The 12505-nt window shown below is 40.4% G+C and overlaps 1 protein-coding gene across 1 annotated transcript in view; it reads right to left on the minus strand.

Moving 5' to 3' along the window:
• Positions 1-12505, minus strand: part of KIF6 (kinesin family member 6) — a 381950-nt gene that overhangs the window by 238457 nt on the left and 130988 nt on the right. Inside the window, 2 exon segments of the mRNA XM_017870163.1 lie at positions 1073-1159; positions 2429-2572. Coding sequence (XP_017725652.1) covers positions 1073-1159; positions 2429-2572 — 231 coding nt within the window.

A 12505-nucleotide genomic window follows, 5' to 3' on the forward strand; every position in this document is an offset into this window, starting at 1 on the left:
AATGTTGGCATAAATTGATTCAGTTTGCATTTCATTTACAGAAAACTAACAAAACAGAGAATAGAAAATATCTGCATTTATGATAAGCTAAATTATTACCATGTAAATTTTTTTTGCTTAAAAACAGTTCTTTGATAAAGCAGGATTTACTGTTATAAAACTAGAAGTTTGACGGATCAAGCCAATAATGAATTTTAAAAAACACTAGAACAAGTAACAGAACGAGTATGTAAAATATGGTTCTACTGAATGGCTATTAGGACTTTTCCTTCTTTATGAGCTTTGATATAAGATGGACTATTATTGGCCAGGCACGGTGGCTCATGCCTGTAATCCTAGCACTTTGGGAGGCCAAAGCAGGTGGACTGCCTGAGCTCAGGAGTTCGAGACCAGCCTGGGCAACGTGGTGAAACCCCGTCTCTACTAAAACACAAAAGAAATTAGCCGGGTGTGGCGGCGTGTGCCTGTAATCCCAGCTACTCAGGAGGCTGAGGCAGGAGAATTGCTCCAACTTAAGAGTCGGAGGTTGTAGTGAGCCGAGATCATGTCACTGCACTCCAGCACTCCAGCCTGGGCTACAGAGTGAGACTCTGTCTCTACACACACACACACACACACACACACACACACACAAAGACGGACTATTGTTGTCTCTTGATAGTTAAACTGATGTATTTTCAAAGGCTAAGTTATTCATATAAATGTAATCATGTGTGATTCTGTTGTATGAGTCCTTAGGATTCTCTGCACGTCTTTGACGGGAAGCAATGGGAAGCTGCAAGTAGGAAGAGCAGTGGCTCTAGAGTTAAACTGCCTGGGTGTGAAGGCCGACTCTGCTACTTATTAGCACTATGACTCTGAGCAAGTTATCAAACATCTTTTTACCTCGGTTTTGTCATCTTTAAGGTGGAGATACAGATAGCATCTACTTATAGGTTATTTAGAGGATTAAATGAGTTAATATGTTTCCACTACCTAGAACATTCCCAGTACAGAATAAGTGCACCTACAAGTTTTAGCTAATCTTTGACATACTTCAATGTATTTTTTAATATAGTTAAAAGTTGCTTACCAATCTGGGATCAATTTCTTCATTAAGAACAGCTTCATTCTTTATGAGTGCCACTCGCTGTGCAAATCTGCAGGTAGATATAGACTCCTAAGAAAGCAAAGTAACTTCTTAAAATATTATGGTATACAGAGATCTCTCTCTAGAGAAAGCTTAATTTTTATTCACAGAAAAAAGATACATACCTAAAAAGTGATGTGTATAAAACTCACAATGAGGAACTATGCCCCTAAATTAGGAAGCTTTGCTCTAGAACAGCAGTCCCCAACTTTTTTGGCACAAGGTACTGGTTTTGTGGCAGACAATTTTTCCATGGACAGAGGGTGCAGGTGGTGTGGTTTCAGGATGAAACTGTTCCAACTCAGATCATCAGGCATCAGATTCTCATAAGGAGTGCGAAACCTAGACCCCTTGCGTGTGCAGTTCACAATCGGGTTCACGCTCCTATGAGAATCTAATGGCACCACTGATCTGACAGGAGGTGGAGCCCAGGCAGTAATGCTGGCTCCACCATCACTCACCTCCTGGTGCATGGCTCAGTTCCTAATAGGCCACAGACCTCGTACTGGTCCATGGCTTGGGGGTCAGGGACTCCTGCTCTAGAACATTATTTTTTAACCAAATTTTATTTTGGCTTAATAAAATTACCAATGCCAAAAAGCGAGAGATCACAAGGTCCTAAGTGGCCGCTGGTAGAGTATGTGTTTTCAGTTGTTGATCACTTACACCAGAACCACATATATGAATCATAATCGTAGCAAGAGCCATAATCCACACACATGAAAGATCACAAAATAAAGATTCATAACAGGTCAAAAAGAGAGGCTGGTCAAGGCATCTTACAATCAAAGTCTTGGCTTTGTTTCCTCTTCTGGGGAGTGTCTGGATCCCAAACATTAAACATTAGCTGGCTCTAAAGCAACCCAGAAGAGCCATTCAGTAGCTGGCTCCTGCCAAAGCATCCTGGTTGCTTCACTCAGCAACATTTCTAGGGACACAGCTCAGAGATATCTCCAAGGTATCCGGCTCTTAGTCATCAGGGCAAAATCAAGCAAGAGAAGCGGATGGGTCAGCTTTCCCATTTCCTTGGGTGACACAGCCAACCCATCAGTAGGCCTTCCAAAATCTGTGTATGAGGCTTCTTCAAACTATCCTGCGCTATGTGAAGTCAATTCTCAAATGGGGTTATTATAACAATGACAAATAGCCCACAGCTGTGAACTCTGTAGGGTACTGCCCTCTGAAGGCATAACTCAACCCACCTGAAAAGGTAGAAACCCACCCAAGATCCTCAGCTCTGTCTCACCAGCTAGCAGTAAAAACCTAGATTAAGATCTCCAGAAAGAAGAGCCAACATACATCGAGATTCCTCTTCTCCAAGGAGAGTGTTGCAATCATAGTTGTCATGCAGTTCCCTCCCAAACTGTCTCGTAGGACACTGGTCATCATGGAGTTTCTATAAGGAATGTGTGAACGATGCTTTTCTGAAAGGGCGATGATAACCTGTGGTAAAGTAGAAAGGTAATGGGATTAATTTAGCAGAAAATGCACACCTGACAAACAACAGCGCTTCAACAGCAATAAAAATGCAAAAGGAAAAAATAACTAAATGCAGGGTGAAGCCCAAAGCTTGAGTACAGAATATCTTAACAACAATATTCACTACAATATGGTGAAGACTGAATAAAGTAAATGTAGCATAACTGTAGCATTGTGAGCCCCATGATTTTTAGACAAATGAAATAACCTGTATAGAACTGGATACACTGTTATTCTGTTTTTAGCGATTGGAAAATTTGTATAAAAACACAAGAGTAAAACATGCCTGATTACTTTAATTACTTTAATACTACCAAAATTGGGCCATATGCCAGTAAACAATAACTAAGGGAAACAGTATAGGATGGTGGTTGAGGTCCCAGATTCTCATGCAAGATTGTCTAGCTGCAAGTCCTAGCTTTCCTAGGGCATGTCACTCAACATGCCTCAGTCTCCTCATCTGTAAAACAGGAATAAAAATAGTACCTACCTCATAGGTAATTGAGATGATTAAAAGAGTTATAATGTGCAAATTACTTTGAATAGCACCTAGCCCATAACAAGTGCTGAATATAGGTTTGCTCCCATTGTAAGCAACAGGGGTAGTTTACCTTGGTTCAGCTCAGGCTTGCTCACCTTACACTTCATGAGTTCCTTAGGTACTTAATGGGAAGGTACTAGATGGATGGATGGCAAAAGGAGCAAAGACTGCTGGGGTTGTCCCGAAAGGAGGCACCTGGGGCTCAGGGTTATCCTGGGCAGACAAAACCAGTGCTAGAACGTTCATTACAAAGCAGCAGGAATCAGCCACCCACAGGATGTGTCTTCAAGGGCATTACAAGGCGCTGGCTCCTGAAAATACCTCTGCCAACACCTGTCATTGTTCTAGTCCTCCCTCCTCCCAGGTGTGTAATTTCCGTCACCAGAACTTCCTTTACTTTTTTGGTTTACAAAACAATAAGGGAGCATTGCTTTCTGAAGGCTGTTTTGAGCAAAATATGTAACTATACCACTAGTCTCACTCTAAATTCATGACCACAGGTGTTGGTAAATTCAGTAATCCTGTGATCTCTCTCTCTCAAAAATCACTTTTCAACTCTTAGAAATGAGACCTTCACACTTTTCTCCTTTTTCTTCAAACCTTTCTTCACCCTCTCCTCTCCTCAATTTCACTTTGAGCTCATGGCCACACTTCTACTAGATATGACAGATATAGATTCAGAACCCTGACCAGGGCTATCTCATGTCTCCATCATTAAAGCCCCTGTACATTCTGCCCTTCGCCTTCTTATTGTCCTGCTCCTGTCTAAGTCCAGCCCTCCATCCTTGGCCTCATCTGCTCCCTCCTACTTTTCTCCTACAATTACCTCCTCTCTCTTCTGAATTAATTTCCCTTTCATCTGGACAATTCCCATTCTGCATGCCCACTACAGTCCTAAACTAAGATGGCTCTTGCCAAGCTCATCAGCAACCTTCATTGTACCAAGAGCACTGATTGCCATCTTACAAGACTTCTGAGCTGAGTAAGTATGCAACACTGGTACTCAGTGCCTCCCTTGGGAAACAATTTATTCACTTGGTAAGTGGGACTTCACACTTTCCTGGTTTTCATCTTTCCTCAAAAACTAGTTAATGAATATTTCTTTTTCTTACTCCCAAATTACAAACTTTGGAGAGCCCTGGGGCTCAGTTCTTGATCCTCTTTTCTGTCTTATCTACACTCTCTCCCTATGTAATCTCATCCAATTGCCTGGCTTTAATTATATTTTATTTATTTATTTATTTATTTATTTAAGACAGAGTCTTGCTCTGTTGCACAGGCTGGAGTGCTGAAGTGTGGTGGCACCATCTCGGCTCACTGTAGCCTTTGCCTCTGGGGTTCAAGTGATCCTCGTGCCTCAGCCTCCAGAGTAGCTGGGATTACAGGTGTGCATCACCACACCCAGCTAATTTTTTGTATTTTTAGTAGAGACGGGGTTTTGTTATGTTGGCCAGGCTGGTGTCAAACTCCTGGCCTCAAGGGATCCCCCCGCCTCAGCCTCCCAAAGTGCTAGGATTACAGGCGTGGGCCATTGTGCCCAGCCATTGCCTAGCTTTTAAATGCATCTATATCCTGATGTCTTCCCAATTTATACCATCAATCTCAACCTCTTCCCTGTGCTACTATCATCTTGGAAACTCTACATCTCCACCTGGATTTCTATTTTTGATTGTCTTTCCTGTCTGCCCCCAAGCCTGATTCTTTCCCAGATCTTACCCCTTATTACTAAGGCCCCATCATCAACCCAGTTGCTCAGGCCAAAACCTTAGGCAATCATCCTTGATTTGCCCTCATCCCCAGTATCCAATCCATCAGCAACTTCTATTAGGTTTACTTACAAAACTTGCAAGAACTGGACCACTTCTTGCCACCTCTTGTTACCACCACCACTCCAGTTCAAGCCTCTGGGGTCCCTTGCTTGGGCAACCACACAGGCCTTGGATTAGTCTCCCTGCTTCTACTTTTGCCCTTCCATGATCTGTTCTCCATACAGCAGCCAGAGAAATCTTCACACAATCTAAGTTATGCCAAGTTGCTCCCTAATACACTTAGTATAATATCCCAGCTCCTGTGTGATCCCTCCCTGTAGACTTATCTGACACCATGTCCTGTCATGTTCCCTGGGCCTGCATGGCCTTCTGACTGTTGATTCAGCATGTCGAGCTTATCCCCACATCAGAGCCTCTGAAATTGCTGTTCCTTCTGCCTAGGGTGCTCTTGTCCCAGATTTCCATACAGCTTTCTGCTTCTCATTATTCACATCTTTGCTCAAATTTCGTTTTCTCACAAAGGCCTTCCCTGGACACCCTATCAAAAATAATATACCTATCTTCAGCCTGTTAATCTATTTTATTTTTCTTATACTACTTATCACTATTTAAAATTATATCTAGGTACTTATTTGTTATCTGCTTCCCCTCTATGCTTTCTGCTCTGCAAGGCCAGAGATGTTGTCTCTGTTCTTCATAGCTTGACCCACGCTGCTAAAAACAGTGCTCAGCACTTGGTAACATGGCAGAAACAAAGCTGTCTCCCTCAGCTCTCGTGGCAGCCCTTATTCTGGTTTGACTTCGTATGAAATTACTTTTCCTAGTCTGTCTTGAAAGTCATGTTTTGCTTAAGACATAGCTCCACCAAGCAGACAGCCCTATGTAGGGTTTGGAGGTGAGCAGTGAGAGGTGGTAGCCATAAGGAAGAACATCAGATTCATGGGAGGCATGGTGGCAGAGGCATCTGGTTCTTCTGAGGCAGCTGCAGGGAAGTTTCTGGAATCCAGTGCCATATGGCTATACAGTAGTACTTTGCAGAGCAGTTAGGTGCGTCTCCTGGTCACTCTGTGTAGCAGCCAAACCCAGTTTTCTGACTTTTCTTGAGATTTGTTATGTTTAATAAGCCATGCTTCTTACAATAGCTAGAGCGGATTTTCCAGTTTACAACTAAGAAATTTGATGAATACAAAGTGTGCTCAACAAATTTTTTTAAATAAATCAACGAATGCATGAGAAGATTACTTAGCATGTCCCAGGAAAGCAGTGTGAAGGTCATCAGTGTAGAATGAGGTTTGAGAGAACTAAGTTTCAGTGTCATTGGAAAGGAGGTGGGGAATATGGCAGACCCAAGTCAGAGTGGCAATAGATGCCAAGCAGAACTCCATGCTCTAAGAACAAAGAGGACAGATTAAGCATCCTAAACAGGCAAGGTAGGCCCAAATACCCAAACAGGGGCTGGGCTGACAGATAGGCAGAGAGTGTGGCATTATTGTTTATAAATAATTTCTCTACGTAATTTGAAGTCCTTTTATAAAACAAATGCCACTGGTTTTTTCCTGCTCTAGGAAACAATATTGATGTCTTTTCATTCAATGGCTTTATTGACAACTTAGAGAATATGCTTATTAAACTTCTTGTTGATATATGTGTATGTGTATACTACACACACACACACATATATAATATTATATAATAATATATATATATATATTTTTTTTTTTAGATGGAGGTTTTGCTCTTGTTACCCAGGCTGGAGTGTAAAGGCACAACCTTGGCTCACTGCAACCTCTGCCTCCTGGATTCAAGCGATTCTCCAGCCTCAGCCTCCCAAGTAGCTGGGATTACAGGCATGCAACACCACACCCAGCTAATTTTATATTTTTAGTAGAGATGGGGTTTCACCATGTTGGCCAGACTGGTCTCAAACCCCTGACCTCAAGTGATCCACCCACCCTGGCCTCCCAAAGTGCTGGGATTACAGGTGTCAGCCACCGTGCCCAATCCCTGCTGATATTAAATTAAATCATGTGTTAGTAAACTTGCTTTTGGTTGCAAGCAACAGAAAATGTAACCCAAACTGGTTTTAATTATAAGGAAAATTTATTGGTTCATGTGATTGAAACAGGAAAGGCTTTAGGTTAGAAGGAAACCAAAAGATTAATGCTACTATCAAGGACTTAGTTTTTGCCCATATCTCTGCTATATCTTCCATGTGGTAGAAGTCAGTCTCTTCTTGTGGCCCCACAATGGGTGCGAAAAGCCCTGATGTTATATACTTCCTTATTCATAACTTAGGTGAGAAAGAATTCTTCTTCCCTAATCATTAAACAGAATTCCTGAGCTTCAGTAGATATGAGCTTGGGTCCTGGGCCCATCCTTGAACTAATCACTGTAGGCAGGAGAAAGACAGGCTCCAATTCACTTAGGTGAGTCAGAATCTACATGGGGAGCTGGGATGGGCTCCTGGCTGCGTTTCTCATTGTTATGGACATTGCAGAGGCAATTCCAATGTCCTCTCTTGAAAGGGCTCTCTAAAGAATTAGAGATTATTCTATCACAGGTGTTGGAGAGGATGTGGAGAAATAGGAACACTTTTACACTGTTGGTGGGATTGTAAACTAGTTCAACCATTATGGAAAACAGTATGGCAATTCCTCAAGGATCTAGAACTAGATGTACCATATGACCCAGCCATCCCACTACTGGGTATATACCCAAAGGATTATAAATTATTCTACTACAAAGACACATGCACACGTATGTTTATTGCGGCACTATTCACAATAGCAAAGACTTGGAATCAACCCAAATGTCCATCTGTGACAGACTGGATTAAGAAAATGTGGCACATATACACCATGGAATACTATGCAGCCATAAAAAAGGATGAGTTTGCGTCCTTTGTAGGGACATGGATGCAGCTGGAAACCATCATTCTTAGCAAACTATCACAAGAACAGAAAACCAAACACCGCATGTTCTCACTCATAGGTGGGAACTGAACAATGAGATCACTTGGACTCGGGAAGGGGAACATCACACACCGGGGCCTATCATGGGGAGGGGGGGAGGGATTGCATTGGGAGTTATACCTGATATAAATGACGAATTGATGGGTGCTGACGAGTTGATGGGTGCAGCACACCAACATGGCACAAGTATACATATGTAACAAACCTGCACGTTATGCACATGTACCCTAGAACTTAAAGTATAATAATAAAAAAAAATTTAAAAAAAAGAATTAGAGATCAAATTGGGATTATGGATTAGAAAATATGGTCTTAAAAATGGAGAAAATGAAGGCAGTCATCTTAGGGAAATCTCTTAAATAAAGTAAGCCTCTTAAATAAAGTGAGCCTCAGTTCCCTCACTTATAAATGTGGTATTGGAATGTCTATCTCACAGAAATATTTTAAAGATTAATAGAGATCATTTCTGGACTAGTTCTCAGTAAGCATAAAAGCACTCAGTGATATAGAAGGAAACGTTCTTTATGAAATGTTCTTTATGAAATGTTCGAAGACTAATTTTCATCATATAAACACAGTCCTGAGCCATTTCTTTAGAAGAGGACCCTGAGAAGGTATCTTATCAGCTCACAAGGAGCTTTAGGAACACTATAAGCCCAGCCCACTTGGAGCAGATGTAAAACTTTGGAATGACCCAGAAATGGCAGGTATTCAGGAAAGAGGCAGAGGTAGATTATTCTTTGTGGGGCTGCTGTGAGTTCTTAAATCGGGCAGGAGCCAAAGGATCTGAAAGGCACAGGAAAATGGGGTGGTCATAAAACCTGACTTTTTTATTGTTTCCTTCCATCTTAGATTGCATGTACAAATACAATGGTTAATATTCCTGAAGTTATTCTCTAACTGACAAGGAGTGGAACCTCACATTATGCTTAATAATATCTCCAAGTACCTAGAAACTGTGCCTGCAATCAATAATTCTATTTACTATTTAATGAGTTAAAGACTTTAAAAAAAAGAGTTCAGAAGTGTTTGGAAAATTATCCTATGAAAATTGACAAAATTTGGAGTGTTGCAATTGGCACTGACACCATTACTTTTTCTCCTGAACACAACACATTCAGTGGAAGCCAAATGGAAACTAAAACTCTGGAAAAGTCCCAGTTATGTTGAATAATGGCCGAAGGCAACTCTGATTCTGATTTCTGTAGCAGTACAGAGCAAGCACTTCATTTGCAGTGGTTTCTCAGTTGATGTTTGGGCTGATAGAGGCTGTGGGTCACACCAGGAGCACTTGGTGAGATTTAGGACAAGTATGTATGTCTCCCTTTTCCTCCCATGAACTCAGTTTCTAAGGCCAAGATGTACCCTGTTATTGTGGCTTAAAATGTCTTTGAGGAAACTTTTTGGAAAAAGTACTGCATATACATGGAGAACTCCAAAACCAACCACACTCTGGCAAAAAGAAAGTGATTTACTTGTGAACACAATAAAGTACATTCAACTCAGAGAGGTTGCACTCTTTGAGCAGGTGTGAAGTCTGACAGTTATGGCCAAAAGAGTAATTATAATGCTGCATGGAATTTGTGGAACCAATGTAGGCTAATTAAGGTAAAGCAAGTTAGCAAACGGTTTCCCATTCCATCTCTATCTTATATATTAAAACTGAGAAAGAGGGGATAGGGTTATAATTGATTACCAACACTCATATGGATTTCTATTACAGGTTTTAAATTACTGTATTGCTAAGTATTTATTTGTATGCTTTGCTGTTCTGCTAACATGATAGCCCCTCCTACTTCTCAGTCATTCATTTATCCCCATTATCTAACGTAACTCACAGCACCCAGTGAACATTCAATCACAATTGTTGAATGAATGAATGAATGAAACTAATTAAAGTAAATTGTGTCACACTTCCAGTCTCATTAGTCCCATAATAAAGTACTACATAAAGAGAAGTTGATTAACAAAAGTCCTTGAATTTTGTTATTCATTAAATATCTTCCCACTCTATTTATTATTCTTATTCCTATGTATTCCTTGGTTTTCTCTTCTTTCTGTGTGAAATTCAAAAATTTCTCTTCTATCGACCTACTTGCTCTCTAGCAGCTACTCCTAGATTTCACATCTCCACGTTCACAGACTAGTTTTTCCATATTTATGTTCTTCTTTCCTCTCCCGCTAATCTCTTTTCTCTCCATTATCTTATGTTGAACCTCCTCTTTTCCTGTGAAGACACTTGTGTATCAGTGTAAATGGTTAACAGCTGGAGTGATGCAGTGGGTGAAAATGAAACATCAGTTACAGAGACCAAGGGGCAATGACACGTGAATGTCATTGAGACCCTGAGCAAATTCATCCCCCTGGGCTGGAGCTAAGAGCTGACAGGCTCGCAATTCCCACTAATTGACATGCTTTGCCCCATCCTTGATTGGCTTGCCTCTACTCATTCCTCCGCGTGGTATCAGGCCCTAAGAAAACCATCATCAACTCTCACCTCCTCAGTCTCAGTCAGATACCCTGCTACAAGCTCCTCTCACTCCTTTTACTTTCTCTTCACTGCTCTCACCTGGTTTACAGGCACATACCTAAAGACTACGTCTTTAATTCATGTCTGCCTACATTATACCATGAGGTCTTTGGGGAAAGGACTGTTACTATTTTGTTCACACTCGGCTCCAGTGCCTAGTACAGCCCTCAGCACATGGTAGGTCATTATAAGTATTTGTTTGATAAACAAATTAATGATATAGAAAATCCAATGCCACATAGCCCCCAAAACTACTCACATGAGGCTGTCATAAGAATTTTGAAGAGAAGAAATGTGAGGAGAGGAATAATTTTAGTGACACATAGCAGCTTGCAAAGGCTTATGGAATAAAAAAAAAAAAAGAATTAAGGGCAGAACATTTCTCTTGAGTGATTACAATTGGTGGGAAGTCTAACCCAACTGATGAACATAATTTTGTAAGAACAGATGGATATAATGGAAATTAAAACAGACAGTGCTACCATCCGAAACAAGCAGACACATTTCTTTGAATGCAGTCCATTATGTTTTCATATCAATGTTCTGTAAGTGTTCTATTAAGTAAAAAGCTCTGTTAAGTATAAGTAGTGTGTAATATTTAAGCAAGAAAGAGCTTAGGAATGCTGACTCTTGTTAAAAACACTAGAATGATCTGAATACCAGGCAGGCCTTAATCTCTGGGTGCTGCCTGACTGGGATTCATCTGGTTAGAGTCTGGCCATGTGCACCTTGTTCAGATAGGGTCCTTTAGGTTTCTCTCCATCTGCTTTTTTAGCCAATGTGATGATTACATAGCATTTAACATCAAGGCAACATTAGTCTCAGAAGGATTCATTAAGCAGTTAAAAAAAAGGTTTTATTTTTTCCCCTCTAATCTTTTAGCTGCAACATTCGTTAGCAAGTCCTTCTGCCTCACCAAGACTCTGTACTTCTCCATTCCAATTTTTGATCATGTTTCTTATTTCTTATTTTATTTTATTTTTTAGAATTTGGAAGTAGTTGCCATCTTTAACATTCAACTCACAGCCCTTATACTCACAAAGCTAAATGGAACTTGAGAAATCATCCAATTCAATCCCCTCATTTTAGAGATGAATTTTTTTTCCTGAAAGATCTATTTAGCTAAATTCAGATGAGTGTTCTCTTCCCTGGTGTTAAATTCAGAAATTAAAAATAGAGCACATACTGGGGTAGACTGTAATCAGCCTGGGGTAGAAGTAGGAAGGGAAAGCTACAAGGCTAAGAGAATCATCACGGGGTCAAAATTACCAACTAAATGAAGTCTCCCCAAGCAGAAAACATGTCAGTTATCTCAAAGTCATGTTCCCATCATTAATCTACTAGCCTGAAAACAGGCAAAAGGAAGCCATTTGTAACCTCTATTTATACCAACTACTAAATTTTACAATAAAGCAGTAAGACAAAAAGTGGAAAAAGGTATAGGCTGTGAAGCCAAGTAAATCTAGGTTCAAATCCTCACCCTCCCCTAGCTGGGTAACCTTGTGGGAAGGCCTTTGGAAGATTTGAATTTTTAAATCCGTATGATGGGGATAGTAACTAGCACCTACAACACTAAAGTGGAGGCCCTAGATAATATAATAAACAAGAAAAAGGTGTTAGGGCTGTTGGGAGGTTTCAACAAAATGGTATATACGAAATGCTAGTAGATATACCAATGTTCCTGGCAGCATTATTCACAATAGCCAAAAGGCAGAAACAATATAAGTATCCATCAAGAGATGAATGTATAAACAGCATGTGACATAGACATACAATTGGATATTGTTCAATTTAAAAAAGGAAGAAATTCTGGTACATGCTACAACATGGATGAATCTTGAAAACATTATGCTAAGTGAAATAAGCCAGACACAAAAGGACAGATGTTGCATAATTCCACTTACATGAGACATCTGGAATAGGCAAATTCATAGAGACAGAAAGTAGAGTAGAGATGACCAGACTAGAATATAGGGCAATGGGAAGATTCTGTCTGGGATTATAAAAAACTTTCAGAAATGGATAGTGTCAATGGTTATACAACTTTATGAATGTACTTAATGCCACTGAGTTATATACTTAAAA

Source organism: Rhinopithecus bieti, unplaced genomic scaffold (genome assembly GCF_001698545.2).
Source record: "Rhinopithecus bieti isolate Rb0 unplaced genomic scaffold, ASM169854v2 scaffold_4553, whole genome shotgun sequence".
In the NCBI taxonomy this organism is placed as follows: domain Eukaryota; kingdom Metazoa; phylum Chordata; class Mammalia; order Primates; family Cercopithecidae; genus Rhinopithecus; species Rhinopithecus bieti.